Source organism: Vitis riparia, unplaced genomic scaffold (genome assembly GCF_004353265.1).
Source record: "Vitis riparia cultivar Riparia Gloire de Montpellier isolate 1030 unplaced genomic scaffold, EGFV_Vit.rip_1.0 scaffold460_pilon_pilon, whole genome shotgun sequence".
NCBI lineage: Eukaryota > Viridiplantae > Streptophyta > Magnoliopsida > Vitales > Vitaceae > Vitis > Vitis riparia.
This window is the reverse complement of record NW_023269682.1, coordinates 1-17,761: the sequence shown is the minus strand read 5'-3', so window position 1 is coordinate 17,761 and position 17,761 is coordinate 1. Positions and strand designations below refer to the sequence as shown.

Sequence of the window (17,761 nt, the reverse complement as noted above, 5' to 3'; positions counted from 1 at the left end):
TAGTGTAAATGTCTTGTACACAGACATAAATTCCATACAACCACTACTGAATGTCTACTCATGCATAGGTTAATCATGTTTGCAATCTTTTGGTTAATAAAATAAGAAAAAACTGAAGTCTCAATTTGTTCCCTATACTTTTGTAACAATACAAGCAAATTAAAAAATAGCAATATGTCCATTAATGTGAAGCTATTCGAAGTTAATTCCAACTTTCCAGCTAGAATTCAAAATAAGATTATATGTTAAGCATGACAAATTATTATTCAAACATATATTTTATTCAGTAAAAAGCATGCCTAAAGATGGGTTCCATTCAACTAGTGAACAGCTTTTTAAACATCACATGTGGCACCAGGCCTAATGATTACTACCAAAAAGTGCTATTTTGTAGACCTAATTATAATGGTTTTAAGCACCTTTGGGTAGTAATCATATTCATTTAACCCAATTAATTCATTAAGGTCCTTAGTAATTGGTTTTAACCATTTTGTGGCAAGTTTACATGTTTATATCAGCTTATGAATCAATTCAAGCATGCCAAATGATGGAGGAGCTACTTAGACAAGCCAACAAAAGGAGAGAAGCAAAGAGAAGCAAAGAAAAGCAAAAGAGAAGCAAAGAAAAGCAAAAGAGAAGCAAGGAGGAAATCAGAGGACAGCAGCTGCAGTGTTCTTTGGCACTTTTGGAGCACTTCCCGAAGTCCATTTTTTACATTCTATATACCGTTTCAAAGCTCAAGAAGTCAAGAATCCAACGCTTCAAACCGTGCACGATTTGGAGCTGAAACGAGGAAGTTATGACCTTCGGAAGAAAACTGCTCCAGGTATGCGAAAATTTCGCATACCTTCTGAATGGTATGCGAATTTCGCATACCTCCTGATCAGGTATGCGAATTTCGCATACCCCCTCCCCTGTTTTGCCGACTCCACACGAGATCTTTTCTTTTAGATATTTTTGTATAAATTTCCATTCTTCTCCTTGTAATCCACCAATCATAAGATTTCTTAGCTAGGAAGGATGGAAAAGCTTCTCTATTTATACTCCTTTGCATCCGTTGAAACATATGGAGAAATTTATGTAATATACCCATATATAGAAATATAGATACTCTGTTTTTCCTTCTCTTTCTCATTTTCTTAGTAGCCAAACATCCTTGGTGGATGAAATCCCCAAGGATGAGAGGCTAACCTTTTAAGTTTCTCAAAGTATGGATGTTATGTGATGGCTTGGATGCATTCCCATAGAAATTTCTTGCACCCGGAAGGTAAGGTAGTCGTTTTTCATTAATGGTTCATTAATGCAAAGTTTAGTTTTTATTTCCATTAGACAACTTCCAATGGCCAATACTTGATAAGCTTTTGGATTTCTATCCATTAGTTATCTCCTACGAGCTATTGGAAGGTGAGGTTTTCAATTCCAAGTTTTGCATTAATCCATTAGAACCAATTTCAATGGCCATTGAAAGGTGAGTTTATCACTTGGAATGACTTTGAGTTGCCAATATTTGGTAAGCTTTTGGCTTTAGACCATTAGTTATCTCTTACGAGCCATTCAAAGGAAGTCTAAGGTGACTAACCATTGATGAAATTCACTACCATCTGTTTTGCCATTTTAAAGGATTAAAACTTGATTTGCTAAATCCATACCGGTTCGGGAAGCAAGCATCACCATAGTTGCAACCCCAACGCGAGGAGCCTATCCTGAGATTTCCAATTTGCATAAGAGCTCAATCAATCTTCCACAAACTCTCACATGGCAAGTCAAGGATATAAAACTCAATCATCAACAAGAGTCATTAAATAACTTACCTATCACAACATGCAAAGAGTGGGCATTATGCAAATTTGAGTATCTAAATAATTTCCACTCCCAAAGGTCCAACACTTAATCTTCCACAAAAATCTATGTGTTATTTATTAGTTTCCGAAAATAGTATGTCAAACTAATCTCTCCCCTCAACCTAGTTCTTTTCAAAGCTTAGCAAACTAATCAACCTCCAATAGGCTAAGAACGCACCTCTTTTCTTTCACAATTTTTTTTTCTTGTAGGAGTGCAAAGCTTAAAGGCATTCTTTTCTAAATTGTCCATGTAACGGGGGTCCATCGATGACTCCCAACCAATCAAGGTTTAGGGCATCAAGCTTTAAGGATCTTTCAACCACTAACTCCTCGGATTTTACCCCGGACTTTTGAGAATAAATTTTTAATACCCAAGCACCTACAATATGTTAAACTCCACCTATCCACCCTTGTAATGAGCATTGAGGTCGGTGACTCCCAACCAATTAAGGCTTAGGGCACCAGGTTTTAAAGATTTTCACCATATACCCCTCAGACCTTGCTCGGGTTTCAAGGCAAGTAAACATTTTTCTTTTTCTTTTTCAAGGGCTCATTGGCCTTTTACAAGGTGTCTCAACACTATTAAAATGAGGTCAAAGGTACCAAGTCTAAAATTTTCCTAAGTCAAGAGGGAAATAGTTCTTCATCTTATAAACAGAACCTATTGTGTTTAGTGTGTGGATAGCTTAAAGTGGAAGAACTAAGCTTGAATTCAATAGAAGTTTCAACAATTCATCAACTTTAGTAAGCATAATACAAACTCTAAGATTATGGCAATAAGATAAGAATTTAATTTCTCCCATTTACTTTTGAGAATTTTTCCTTAATAACCATGGAGAGTAGAATAAAAACTTAAAAAAAAAAATTTTAAAATTAAGCAAAAAGCAACTAAATTACCAAAATAACTTAGCATTAATAACAATACTTCCTTCCTCAACTCTCCCCCCAACCAAGCTGAACATTGTCCTCAATGTGACAAAGCGATTGAAAAATAGGGAGGAAGTGGTACCTCCTGAGTGACATGGAGTCTGAGTCATATTGGAGAAACCACATGTTTGAAAGAAAACATAAGAGTTAGTGAGTAGAGAAAATAGAAAAATGCCAAGTTTTAAACAAAAATGATGTCTATGTATGATGTATCATCAGTAATACATCCAATCCCAAAATATAAGACATCAAAACATGGAGCTATGTATACTAATATAATATGAAAAAAAATTTAAGAGATGATCAAGTAATGGAAGGGTCCTATGGAGTTGATGCATCTGTGGTGGCCTTCTGAGTGGGTTGGATCAGGACTTTGGCCTCTGTTCTGGTATTCTCCTTGGATGGCATAGTCTTCTCAACTGGAGCTCTCAGTTGGAGCTATGGGCTTTGATGGTTTAAGGAGGTTAGAAATGGAGTGGGAGGCTTCATGTGTGTGATCCCAGGGTGCGCGGGGCTCTTTGACTGCTCTGGGGAGCTGTGGCATAGCCTCCTCGGGTCTTAGGCATGATGGAGCAAAGAAATGAGGCTTAGAGGCTTGGGATCTCCTCGTATGGTATCTGCTCTGAGGGCAGAATCAGGTAAATGTGAGGATGCATCTAGTGGGGCCCGTACAGGGGCGGCTCTCTGACTGCTCTGGGAAGCTGAAGTAGATCCTCCTCGGGTCTTGGGCATGATGAAATGATGAAAGGAGGCTCAGAAGCTTGGGTTTATGGAAGGTAAGGGTGGAGAAGCTAAAATTTTCGCACAGGGGTGTGCGAATTTCGCATACCTCAAGAGGGGGTATGCGAATTTCGCATACCTCAAGAGGGGGTATGCGAATTTCGCACAGGGCACTATTCATCCACGCAAATGCAAAAGTGTGGCTCCTTCAAATGGCCATAACTTCTTCGTTTCAAATCCAAATTGATCACCGTTTGAAGCACTGGACTCCTGACTTCCTAAGCTTCAAAATGACATATGGCATGCATAATTTGAGCTCCAGAAAGTGCTCCAAAAACGTGTCCAACACCTAACAATTGTCTATAATTTACGAGGAAACTCTGAAGAAAACCAAAATGCTTCTAACTGTGGCTCACTTTTAGAGTACTCACCATTTTCTCATCCAAACAATTTTTCAGAGCCAAACATGGATAGAAAAACAAGCCAAATCTCATATTTTGATCACAAAATATTATAATTTCCAGTATTGCAAATACTGATTGTGGTATTACTCATGATGGGTGTGATCAGGCACTGGGCGAGACGATTTCCAAAAGAGAAGACCAGGTTCCAGAGACTCCAAAAACCAGTCCAAGAACCAGAATGACCACATCCAAGGCCATGCCTTTCCTGCTCAGCTGATCCTTGAAGACTATCAGATGAAACAAATAGGGCAACACAAAGGCCAGAACACAGCACACACTGCTGCCCACTAGAGATAAGAAGTCTCCGCCCACCAGGATCACCCCCAGCACTGCCACCCATCTCAGCCAGAGGTAGTAGGCGCCATCACGGAACCGCCTCTCCATCACTTCATAGACGGGGTTCATCATGAGAGGAAAAGTGAAGAAGAGGTTCACACAGAGACCCAACTGAACCATGATGCTCAGCGAACCTTGCCCCAGATTGGTGGTGATAATGTCTTTGGTTTCTTCCCCGAATGCGAAGTAGCCAAAAGCGCCGAACCCTCCGTACATCACAGAAATGAAGGCCATGGACAGGGCGAGAACTTTTCCGAATTTGTCTTTGTCTTTAGCCTCTGATTCTAATGGCAAGACCATGCCGATTCCTTCAAAGGCGTAGACAGCAACGCCCACACCATAGAAGAAAACAGAGAAACCCCCAAAAACCCGTAGGGCAGGCCATTGGGGTTTCTCTGTTTTCTTCTATGGTCTGGGCGTTGCTGTCTACGCCTTTGAAGGAATTGGCATGGTTTGTGCGTATGTTGTTTACAGAGGGAGAGAAAATGGTAGGAAGATTCAGAATTTTCACTCTGGTGACATGGCATTTCCAGTTTACCAGCTGTGAAACTCATTAATTTACAACCAGCTGAGTTGGAAATGTAAAGGGCATTCTCGTCTGTTAACATCTGATATCCTTATCATTAATTAGATCAGTTAGATGGACCTTCTCTTAATTTTTGGGCCCAGCTGGGCCCAAAACACAATTGTCCCTTTGTTTTTCGTTTGATTCTTTGTTTATTGATTTATATTTTTGATGTTGGGTTTGGATTTGTTGGATTTTATTTCATTCCATTTAGATTTAGGCCTGTGCGTATTAAATATTTAGGTTGGGCCTCATTCTTTGATTTGAGCCTGGTAGGGAGGTTTTCTTATTTGTTTTGGACTTGACCTTGGGTTATTTTTATTTTCTATGTCTAGGCCCATTTCTTGGATTTCTTAGGCTGAACACGTGAAGGGTTGGATTTTCTCACTGGCCCCTATATAAGGGCACGCACAACCCTAGGGGAGAGAGCACACATTGAGGGGGTCGACTCACTTTTTTCTAGGGATTTCTGTCTTCCTCTATGACTGTCTGATTTTTGTAGTTTTGGTGAGGGAGAGTTCTATTTTAAATTGTATTGATTTGGAGTTTTACATCAGGATTTGGGAGTTGGAGGGTATTTGGGTTGTTTACGCTCATATCTATGTACATACTTCTTCCATCTTTGTTTAATTTTTTAATTTTTCATTTACATCCCTCCACTTTTCGACGATGGCTTTTTTCGTAACTCAACTCCCTTCATCTCTCTCTCTCTCTCTCTCTCTCTCTCTCTCTCTCTCTCTCTTTCTCAACAACAACTTTTTGACTCATTTCTCTCTTCTTCTCAATAATGGCTTCTTCTTTACTCAAATCTCTTCATCTCTCTCCTTCTAGACGTTGACTTCTTCTCAATAATGGCTTTATGATTCAAATCTCTTCATCTCTCTACATCTGGATAATGACATTTTCTTAACTCAAATCTCTTCAGCTCTTTCCATCTCGACAATGGCTTCTACTTCTTCCCGCTCTTATGATGTCTTTCTCAGTTTTATAAGAGTAGACACTCGTGATTCCTTCACTGCTCATCTCTATAGGCAGTTGTGCCGCAACGGAATCAACACTTTTTTAGATGATGAAGGGCATGAGAGAGGACAAGTCATAACCCCTGCACTCGTTACAACTATAGAGAACTCCAAGGTTTCTATCGTTGTTTTATCAGAAAATTTTGCATCATCTAGGTGGTGCTTAAAGGAGCTAGTGAAGATACTAGAGTGCAGGAGAACAAAGGGACAGAGGGTTATTCGAATTTTCTATAATATCGATCCATCAGATGTGCGGAATCAAATGGGGAAATTTGGAGAAACCATGGTTAAACATGAAAAGAATTTGGCGAATAGGGAAAGGTGCAGATTTGGAGGGATGCTCTTACTGAAGTTGCCAATTTATCTGGTTGGCATTCAAGGAATAAGTAGGTTTTTAAACCATGTATTTTTAATATGTTTCTATTATTATTAATAATAAAATGAAAATTGGTTAAGGAAAAAAAATTAGTAAAGAAAACTGCAATAGTAGTCACCGTTAAACCTATTGGCAGGAATGAGGCTAAGCTTATTGAGGAGATTGTTTGGAGCATTTTGGAAGGCATGGACAAGACTTCGATAAAATCAATTGATGATGGTATGGCCCAAAAGATACGATTTGTTCAGAGAATAAGGGATCGTATTCTGAGAACTTTGACACGATGGGCTAATGATCACCATGATAATGCTATCGCGAGAGATTTGATGTCAATAGCGAGTGTAATAAGGGCTTTTATAAGATCATATAGTCCCAATGACATTGCTATCGTGACAGAATTGATACAATTAGCTGGTGCAATAAGAGATTCTATAGAAATAATTGGTCCCCATGATGATGCAATCGTGAGAGCTGATAGACAAGCACCCGCACCAGCAGCTGATTCCTCTCCTCTCTAACAGATGCTGTTATGGTTAGTTAGAGAATGGTTAGGTGGTTCAATAGATGGTTAGATGGTTAGGTTAGTTACACTGTAATATATATATATAGCCATTGGTCTACTGTAACTGACGTATGAATTGAAACAGATTCTTCTTTTTGCTAAATCAGTGCTCGAGTATTTTCATGGTATCAGAGCCATAGGCTCCTGAATTTTCTTTTTCTGATTTCTCTCCCTGGCAAGACAATCAAGAAATCTCCAACAACTCTTTCTGCTGCAACTTTCTTCTGATATACATCATCTGCAGATTATCTTTTGCTTTTCTTACTCACCTCAAGAAAGCTTTAAGAACATACAGTACCTAGTTTCCGATGGCTTCATCAACACAAACCACGCCGGAGATTGTCTCTTCTCAGGTAACCTCTACCCTGAACATGAGCATGCTGAATCATCCTCTTCCTATCAAACTAGATAGAGATAATTACATCCTTTGGCATACACAAATGGAAAATGTGATATATGCCAATGGATTTGAGGACCATATTGAAGGTCAGAGACCATGTCCTCCAAAAATAATATCCACCGGAGAAGTGAACCCAGATTTTCTGGTTTAGAGGAGATATGATAGTATGATCCTGAGTTGGATCTACTCCTCTCTCACCCCAGATGTTATGGGACAAATTGTTGGGCTACGAACATCTCATGAAGCATGGACAGCCCTCCAACGAAGCTTCTCTGCTTCCACCAAAGCAAGAACAATGCAGCTGAGACTTGCTTTTCAAACAACCAAAAAAGGCCCTCTTACCATGATGGAATACATCCAAAAACTCAAACACATCTCCGATAGTCTAGCAGCTATTAGAGAACCAGTGCCAGAAAATGATCAAATCCTTCAATTACTAAGTGGACTAGGGGCTGAATACAACCCCATCGTGGCTTCTCTCACAGCTAGAGATGATGACCTTCAACTTCATGCGGTACATAACATCCTTCTGACTCATGAACAGAGGCTGCATCTTCAAACCACAGCTGCTGAAGAAGACCTCCTCATTGCCAATATTGCAACTCATAACAGACCACGAAGGTCACAGTCCAACAAACCCTCTCAAGGGAAACCATCTCAGCCATTCATGCCAACCCCACAACCTGACACTCTTCCAGATTCACGACAGCAACATCCTCAAGGATTTCGCCCTAACCGGTTCAACAATAATCGATCCCGGACAAATAACCGACCACAATGTCAGTTATGTGGCAAGTTTGGGCACATGGTCCTCTCTTGTTATCACAGATTTGATGTGAATTATCAAGGGCCACATGCACCAGCCTCATCAACCTCTCAAACTGGTCCCACTCCTCCTGCTCAAGCCATGATAATAGCACCTTCCCCAGCATCAATGGACTCCTGGTTTCTGGATTCAGGCACCACTCACCATCTCTCCCACACGGCTGCTAATATCCATAATGGTACTCCATACAATGGTACTGACTCTGTGATGGTTGGCAATGGTAAGTCCCTACCCATAACCCAAGTTGGTCATTCCTTTCTCCACACTTCTGCTAAACCCTTTGTCTTACATAATGTGCTTCATGTTCCACAACTCACTTCAAATCTCATCAGTGTGTCAAAATTCTGTACTGATAATAATACCATTCTTGAATTTCATCCTTCTTCATTTTTTGTCAAGGACAAGGATACCAAAGTGACTCTTCTCCAAGGCCAACTTGAATGTGGACTCTACAAATTTCCTACCTCATCTATCAGCTCACCTACTGCCAGTTCTAAACATCAAGTGTTTCTCACAAAAACTCAGCCTACTACTATGTTGTGGCATCAACGAGTTGGCCACCCTTCTGCTATAATACTTCAGAAAATTTTTCATACATGTAATATCTCATATAACTCAAATAAAACAATTGATGTTTGCAATGCTTGTTGTTGTGCCAAAAGTCACAAAATTCCTTTCTCTTTGTCCACTTCCCGGGCCTCCTCTCCTCTTGAACTCATCCATGCAGACTTGTGGGGACCAGCACCTGTTCCTTCCTCCACAGGTGCCCGATATTTTTTGTTGCTCATGGATGATTACTTTAGGTTTGTATGGTTATATTTACTCCCTACCAAGGACCAGGTTCATTCCACTTTTGTTCAATTTAAAACTCTTGTTGAAAATCAGTTTCAGACCACCATTAAATGTCTTCAAACAGATCATGGTGGAGAGTTCACTGCCCTCACCAGATTTCTATCTCTTCATGGTATACTCCATAGATTTTCTTGCCCTTATACACCTGAACAAAATGGTCGGGTCGAACGCAAGATGCGCCATGTTGTAGAAACCGGGCTCACTCTTCTTTACACAGCTGCCCTTCCATCCAAATTTTGGTCCTATGCTTTCACTACAGCAGTTACCCTTATCAATTGCATGCCATCTCCTTTGCTCAATTACAGCTCCCCATTTTCTCTTTTTTACAAACACCCACCTGATTATTTCCATTTCAAAGTCTTTGGTTGTCTTTGTTATCCACACCTCAGACATCTCAACTCCAACAAATTTCAGCCACGGTCCATACCCTGTATCTTTCTTGGTTATGCAAGATTTCATAAGGGTTATTTTTGCCTTAATCCTACAACTGGCAGAGTATATATCTCTAGGCATGTAGTCTTTGCAGAGACTACATTTCCATTTCAGACATTGACTTCTCCTTCCCACCAATCAGCTGATTTTCCTGTCACTCCAGCATTTCCTTTTCCTCCATCTCCTGTTCTCTTCCCCTCCACAACTAGCTCTCCTCCAGCTATCCCATCCGAACCAGTCCCCACATCACCTCCAGCCAGCTCCTTGTCTTTAATCCCGCTCATTCAGGTGCCATTTGTGGATGAAACAGCTGAGATTTCTACTGCTTCCCTCCAGGACTCCACAACTCCAATTCCTAGCCATCCTATGATTACTAGATCCAAATCTGGTATTTGTAAGAAGAAGACCTATCTTACCTCACTTATGGCTGAGCCACGAACTGTCAAACAAGCTCTTCAAGACTCTAATTGGAAGCTTGCTATGGAATAGGAATATCAAGCTCTATTGAAGAATCAAACTTGGTCTTTGGTGCCACCTCCGTCTAATGCCAAAATTATTGGGTGTAAATGGGTCTTCAAACTCAAACATAAACCTGATGGCAGCATTGACAGGTACAAAGCTCGGCTGGTTGCCCAAGGTTTTCATCAAACCTATGGCATTGATTTTTTTGAGACATTCAGTCCAGTTGTGAAGCCTTGCACTATCAGGCTTGTTCTCTCCATTGCTGTCTCTTCCAACTGGCCTATTAAACAACTAGATGTACACAATGTTTTTTTAAATGGAGATCTTAAAGAACAGGTGTTCATGATGCAACCTCCAGGCTTTGAAGATAGCTCTTGCCCCACTCATGTTTGTCATCTACAGAAGGCTCTCTATGGTCTTAAACAAGCGCCTCGAGCCTGGTTCCACAAGCTCAGCTCCTTTCTCTTACAGTTGGGATTCCAATGCTCAAGGGCTGATGCATCTTTATTTTATTTCCACTCTGCATCTGATATTGTCATCCTCTTAATCTATGTGGATGATATTCTCATTACTGGCAGCAATCCACCACAAGTCCATCATATCATTTCTCAGCTTAGCTCTCATTTTGCTCTTCGAGACCTTGGGGATATTAGCTACTTCCTTGGCATTGAAGTCACCCGGCTTCCTCATGTTCTTCATCTCAATCAACAACGCTACATACATCAGCTACTTGAGCGTGCTGATCTTCTTGGGGCCAAATCTGCTAGCACACCTGGTGCTTTGGGAAAATTATTATCAGTAGTAGATGGAGAACCTTTATCTGCTCTTGATGCTACTCACTATCGTAGTCTTGTGGGTGCTCTTCAGTACATCACTCTTACAAGACCAGAAATCTCATTTGCAGTAAATCGAGCTTGTCAATACATGGCTCATCCTACCACTTCTCATCTGCAAGCTGCTAAACGCATACTTCGCTATCTCAAAGGTACTGCTACTACTCATGGTCTTTCTATCCATGCCTCACCTTCTTGGTCTCTTCAAGGCTATACAGATGCGGATTGGGCTTCATGTCAAGATGATAGAAGAAGCACCAGTGGCTTTTGTCTTTTTTTTTGCACCAATCTCATCTCATGGTCCTCCACTAAGCAACGTGTCGTCTCTCGTAGCAGTGCAGAATCGGAGTACCGGGCACTTGCTTTTCTCACCGCTGAGGTCTCCTGGGTTCAATTTCTGCTCAAAGAATTGTGCATTCCTCAACCGGACACTCCTCTGATCTGGTATGACAATATCAGTGTTGCTGCTCTTGCAGCTAACTCTGTCTTCCATGCCCACTCCAAGCACATAGAGATTGATCTTCACTTTGTCCGTGATAAGGTCCTTCGCAAAGAGCTTTTGATTCAATATGTTCCTTCTACCGACCAGTTGGCAGATGTCTTTACTAAACATGTTCCAAGCTGTCAGTTCTCAGCCGCTCGTACTCGTCTCTCTATTGTCCCGAGACCTGTCAGCTTGCGGGGGGATGATAGACAAGCACCCGCACCAGCAGCTGATTCCTCTCCTCTCTAACAGATGTTGTTATGGTTAGTTAGAGAATGGTTAGGTGGTTCAATAGATGGTTAGATGGTTAGGTTAGTTACACTGTAATATATATATATAGCCATTGGTCTACTGTAACTGACGTATGAATTGAAACAGATTCTTCTTTTTGCTAAATCAGTGCTCGAGTATTTTCAAGAGCTTTGATACAATTAGCTAATGAAATGGAGGCTCTTACACAATCAGTTATTTCCAAAGATAAGGGTATCGTGAGACATTTTGCAGGTGAAGCTGGGGCACCTTTGCGAGCAGAGAACAAAAGGCTTTTTCGTAGTCACATTGAGGAAGTACGTTCCATCTCTTCTGACTATGTTGGGGAAGATCCGAAGAGACAAGGAAAACTTCTTTCAAAAATACAGGGTGTAAAAATCTAAGTTTAAAATTCCGCACTTCTGTAAAGGCAAGAATTCTAGGTTTAACATGGAGCACTACGATAAAGGCAAGACTTCGTGCCAAACAAGTCCTTATCGTTCTTCATTACGTGAATGATTCAATAGTCAACAGCCATACCAATGCCTCCATATTGGTTTTAGCACTAGGTTCTTGGAATCTCCTGCATGTGCTGTTTTCGCAGTCCTGTGAGGATGTGTTCCATGGCAGTCCCGTTAATATATTTTGTGAATTGAACTTGAGTGATCTTCGTTCCTCTGAGGTTAGCTGCTTCGGCAATCCACTGAACTGGGGTAATGGAGTGATGAGGTCAGCTAGACCTAAGTGACTGCAATTTATCAGATGAAATAAACAACCTTAGTAGTCTTGGCTTCTTATCTTCATTGGAAGAGCTAGATATGGGTGGGAACAACTTTGTTACTTTACCTTCAAACATCAGCCGACTTTCTAACCTGCAATGGCTGGGGTTTAAAAATGGTAGAAGATTGCGAGTACTGCCGGGGCTTTCACCAAGCATAGATCATATATATGCAAAAAAATTGCTCGTATCAGAGCAATTAGCTTAAATTTTTATTTTTATTGTTTTCCCTTCCCTTCTAATGACTACCAGGGCCAACACCACCATTCATAACACAAACGACCCTCATAGCACATTGATTAGCATCAATGTTGCAGCTCAAACTCCATTAAAGCTTACCTCCACCAACTATGTATCTTGGAAACTACAATTTCAGACTCTCTTTATTGGGTATGATCTTCTAGGATTCATCGACGGATCACATCCTTGTCCAACAACAATTCTTCCACGAACCACTACACCAAATCCAGCACATACACTCTGGATCAGGCAGGACCAACTCTTTCTCAATGCCATTCTTGGTTCTCTGTCCCCCACCATAATTCCATTTATTGCTTGACTAAAAACAGCAAGGGAAGCCTGGACAATATTGGCCAATACATATGCCAAACCATCTCGTGGAAGAATCAAGCAGGTGAAAAATCAATTAAAACAAATCACGAAGGGATCCATAGGTGTCTCTGAATTCCTTCAGACCATCAAGGCTCGGGTTGATGAACTTGCCATCCTAAACGCAGTTGTTGATGATGAAGATCTCTTAGAAAAGATTGTTGAGGGACTTGCGATATCATGATGCCTCCTCTTTCTCCTCCTCCCCCATTTTCTCTCTCTTTCTCGAATTTTCTCGAGAGAGAAAATCTGAAAACCCTAGCCTCCTTCCTTCTCTATTCTTTCTGATCTTCCTCAAACTTTCCTTTTGAGGAAGATCAGAGAGAATAGAGAGGGATCATAATAATCAATGCCTGGGCGTTGATGAAAACCCTTTGCAACCAAACGAGCCTTGAACTTGTCAATAGAGCCATTAGAATTACGTCTAGTACGGAAAATCCATTTACAACCCACAACATTTTGACTAGGATTGGAAGGCACTAGTTCCCATGTCCCATTCCGAACAAGAGCATCATATTCTTCAGACATGGCCTTGCGCCATTTTGGATCTTTAAGAGCTTGGGTTGGTGTGGTGGGTTCAAGATCAAGAGGTTTGGATAATTGGATGTGAAGATTGAGTTTTTGAATAGGTTTGCGAATGTTGTTTTTGGCTCTAGTTTGCATAGAATGGTTTGAGTTTGTGGTGTGGTGGTCTGGTTGAGTGGTGGGTGGCAAGGAGTTTGTGAAGGGCAGCTGATGTGGTTGGTTTTGGTTGTTGGCGGGGCTGAGATGAGAAGTAACAGGTGCAGAAGCTTCACATTGGAGTTGCTGTTGAGGATGAACTGCAGATGGTGGTACGAGTGCTGATGTTGTGGTGTTGATATGAATTAGTGGTGGTATCCAAGTAGAAATAGAGGTTGATTCAGGTCGTGGAGCATGTGGAAGAGAAGATTTAAAAGGAAAAATTGATTCAACAAATCTAACATACCTAGAAACAAAATTTTTTGATGTGGATGGATCATAGCAGAAATAGGCACTTTGAGTTAGAGAGTACCCGAGAAAAATACATGGCTTAGAATGAGAGTCAAGTTTATGGCTAGAATAGGGGCGAATCCAAGGATAGCATAGAGAACCAAATATTTTGAGTTTTGAGTAATTGGGAGGAGTACCAAAGATTTTTTCATAAGGGGATAAGAGATTTAATATTGGAGTTGGCATCCGATTGATCAAGTAAACGGTTGTGGCAAAGGCATTAGACCAATAAGGCAAAGGAATAGAAGCATGAGAGAGAAGGGTGAGACCTGTTTCAACAATGTGGAGATGGCGCCGCTCAGAGAAGCCATTGTGTTCGGGGGTGTGAGGTGGAGTAGTGAGATGAGAGATACCATGAAAAGCAAGAAAGTTAGAGAGAGAAATGTATTCACCACCATTATCAGAGTACAAGGTATGGATGTTTTGATTGAAGTGTTTTTCTACAATGGCTTTAAATCTTATGAATATGTCTTTGACTTGGGATTTTTGTTTTAGAGGATAAAACCAGATATATTTAGTAAAATGATCAACAAAAATTACATAATACTTAAAGCCATCATAAGACATAATAGGTGATGTCCATACATCTGAATAGAGTATTTGAAGAGGACGACTAGAATTAATGGTAGAATTGGAAAATGAGAGTTTATGACTCTTATTGCAATGACATGTGTTACAAGAAAAATGTAAAAGGCTGGGAGATGATAAAGCAAGATTATTTGTAGAGATGACATGCTTTAAAATAGGAAAGGAAGGGTGTCCCAATCGGTGATGCCATTCTGATGAGCTGGTTTTGACACTGGAAAAGGCAAGTAGAGGTGATGATACCGACCACTCATACACACCATCCTTAGTTTTGCCCTTCAAAAGCATTGCTCCTGTGCGAAGATCCTTTACAAGAAAAGAAGATGGTAAGAATGTAATTGAAACATTGTTGGAGATACAGAGTTTGGAAATTGAAATCAATTTTTTTTTCATGCTAGGAACATAGAGAACATTGGTTAAGGAAAATTGAGCATTGGAAGTGTGGAGAGAGAGGGAACCAGTATGTGTTATGGGAAGTCCTATGCCATCACCAATCATAATGTCGTTAGAGCCATTGTATGGTGCATGAATAGAGAGATTGCTCAAGTCGGAGGTGACATGATGAGAAGCACCACTATCCAATAGCCATGTTGGGGTGTTGGAGGTATTAGCAGCAAAGTGAGCTTTTGGTTGCCAGGAGGAGTTTGGCGTTGTTGTACTGGTGTTGGTGGATGTCTCAATTGGTATTAATCTGAAAGAGGGACAGTGCTTTGCTGTATGTCCTTGAATTCTGCAGATTTAGCAGTAGCCAAGATAAGGCTTTGGAGAGCTACGATCTAAACGTAAATTGTTAGCGCCAGTGGGTGTAGGGAATCAATTACCAGAGGTGGGTGACGGGCGCCAGCCCGTAGTGCTATTGCCAGGATTGGAGGGTGGACACCAGCCTGTGTTGTTTCCGGAGGAAGAATTAGAGTATGGCAGGTTTCGTGACCCAGAGTAGGCACGATTGGCAGGATTAGCAGAGGCAAGGAAGTAGGATTGTTCAGTCTTTGTGGTGCTTTGAAGAGAAGCTTCAAAGTTGAGAAGCTTTTCATGGAGTTCATCAAAGGAGATTGGAGTATCTCTAGCTTGAACTGCCCACACCAATTCTTTGTAGTCTTCACCAAGTCCCTCAAGAATCTTTTCTAAGAGATCTTCGTCATCAACAACTGCGCCTAGGATGGCAAGTTCATCAACCCGAGCCTTGATGGTCTGAAGGAATTCAGAGACACCCATGGATCCCTTCGTGACTTGTTTTAATTGATTTTTCACCTGCTTGATTCTTCCACGAGATGGTTTGGCATATGTATTGGCCAATATTGTCCAGGCTTCCTTGCTGTTTTTGCTCGAGCAATAAATGGAATTATGGTGGGGGACAGAGAACCAAGAATGGCATTGAGAAGAAGTTGGTCCTGCCTGATCCAGAGTGTATGTGCTGGATTTGGTGTAGTCATTCCTGGAAGAATTGTTGTTGGACAAGGATGTGATCCGTCGATGAATCCTAGAAGATCATACCCAATAAAGAGTCTGAAATTGTAGTTTCCAAGATACATAGTTGGTGGAGGTAAGCTTTAATGGAGTTTGAGCTGCAACATTGATGCTAATCAATGTGCTATGAGGGTCGTTTGTGTTATGAATGGTGGTGTTGGCCCTAGTAGTCATTAGAAGGGAAGGGAAAACAATAAAAATAAAAATTTAAGATAATTGCTCTAATACCATAACAGAATAAGAGATTGGAAATTCTGATTTCTTATTGAAGGAATCGATACAATATATACAGCTAAAATCATAATAGAGTTGCCTAGTCTTAAGCCTATATACATGGAATTATTAAGCTGGAAAAGAGAATATACAAAAAGATAAAGTTTGTTATAACAGCTGTAGAGAACAAGTCAAGTGAGGATGTGTCTATCTTATAACAACTTCTAGCTAGCAGGTTGCTGGGCACAAACTGCGGGTGAATTCTCTCTATATCCCATATATCATAATTTTAATTACAAAAAATGGTTTTGCAAAAGGAAAGCATCAATTTCTCTGTCTCAACGTCATAACCATTTTTCATTCTACAGGGTACTCCTTTTGCGGCATTACATTTCATTATTTCTGGGTATAAAATACCCGATTGGATAAGGTACCAAAGCTGGGCAGTGAAGTAAAAGTAGAGCTACCTCCAAATTGTTTTAATTCCAACTTCCTTGGTTTTGCTTTGTCTGTTGTCACTGTTCCCAAGTCACCTGCCTATCATCTTAGTTTTCTGACGAGGGGAACCCAATGCAACTGCTTGCTCTGAGGATCACTCTGTAGCCACGGGACATCATCCTTGATAAGGAGGAACCGCGGGACAAATGCACCCTAATCTTCCCGTATCATCTCTTGGTGGGTTGTATGTTTCTTTTGGTTTCTTTTCTTCTTTTCTTCCTTAATTTAATTGAGTTTTTTTTGCTTGTATAGATGTCTTCAGATCATTTAGAGGTACTGACTCACAACCGTATGATAATGTTCCAATTCAACTTTATCTATCCTCATCCTCACTATTCAGCTCTTGTCCTTCTAGAAATCCATGAGGAGAAACCCAGTGGCTCGGAATCAGATAATGCTGATTACTATACTTCTGATGAGGGAGGACCCACTGCAACTGGCTGCCCCAATGATGAGATGTGGGCAGAGTAATGCTTTGAATGCAGGCATTATCAGGACAATCCCTGATGAGGAGGAACCTAGAGAAATGCTTGATATGCATCCAAATCTTCCCATACCATCTCTTGGTGGGTTGTGTGTTTTTCTTTCTTAGTTTGATTTGAGTTGTTTAGCCTTGAAGATGTCTTAAGATCATTTAAAACTGTTGAAACCATGAATTAAAATGTCCCATAACTCTGTTTTAAATTAAATTTGCTTAGGATAACTCTCACATCAAATCCTAAAACAACTTTATCAACGAATTAATGCATGCATATGTTTCTTATCGTTCTTCATTTTCTAAAACCAAAAAGAGATGTGCTCTGGACTTTGTATTTTTGGATTCTATACATGGATCGATGGATTCCAAGTGGGTCATTGGAAGAGTTAATCTTGCTTTGCTAGGCCAAAAATAATTGTCTAAAAGTATTTCAACCATAGTTGTTAACTCATAAAACATATTGTGTATCGTTTTTTTATTTTTCTGTATTGTGTATCATATTATAGCATATCATGTATCGTAAGCTTTTTATATAATGAAAAATAAATAGAAAAAATGTGTATATGTATGTATATCTATTGATAGTATGAAGTATAGAGTAATATATAATAAAAAAAATATAACCAATTTTATGGAAAATAGAAGGATCTAAAGAGTTAAACTATATCACATCATATGAAAACAATGAATATTAAAGTTTTGAAAAGTTTAAATTAATAAAATATGACTTTAATATATGAATTCATCACATAATCCACAAAAATAAACTTCTTC

The 17,761-nt window shown here is 40.2% G+C and overlaps 1 protein-coding gene and 2 long non-coding RNA genes across 3 annotated transcripts; 1 reads left to right on the top strand and 2 right to left on the bottom strand.

The window, feature by feature from the left end:
- Positions 1 to 259: 259 nt before the first annotated feature.
- Positions 260 to 3,882, bottom strand: LOC117909890. The gene is made up of 2 exons (XR_004650492.1): positions 3,838 to 3,882; positions 260 to 360 (listed from the first exon to the last, which is right to left on the bottom strand). It is a non-coding gene; the product is annotated as an uncharacterized LOC117909890 (long non-coding RNA).
- Positions 3,883 to 4,045: 163 nt separating this feature from the next.
- On the bottom strand, positions 4,046 to 7,458 carry LOC117909896 (amino acid transporter AVT3B-like). Its single transcript, XM_034823946.1, has 3 exons — positions 7,445 to 7,458; positions 7,287 to 7,393; positions 4,046 to 4,683 (listed from the first exon to the last, which is right to left on the bottom strand). Exons 1-3 carry the CDS (start codon positions 7,456 to 7,458, stop codon positions 4,055 to 4,057), a joined length of 750 nt encoding a protein of 249 aa, XP_034679837.1. The 3' UTR covers positions 4,046 to 4,054.
- Positions 7,459 to 16,361: 8,903 nt separating this feature from the next.
- Positions 16,362 to 17,071, top strand: LOC117909891. Its single transcript, XR_004650493.1, has 3 exons — positions 16,362 to 16,686; positions 16,762 to 16,782; positions 16,865 to 17,071. It is a non-coding gene; the product is annotated as an uncharacterized LOC117909891 (long non-coding RNA).
- Positions 17,072 to 17,761: the final 690 nt, after the last annotated feature.

What these genes read in the sequence shown, in the direction of transcription:
- LOC117909896 (XM_034823946.1), bottom strand. An exon ending in GGTCTCTGACCTTCAATATG is followed by an intron (nt 4,684 to 7,286) that starts GTCCTCAAATCC and finishes AGAAGAAAACAG; the next exon opens with AGAAACCCCAATGGCCTGCC.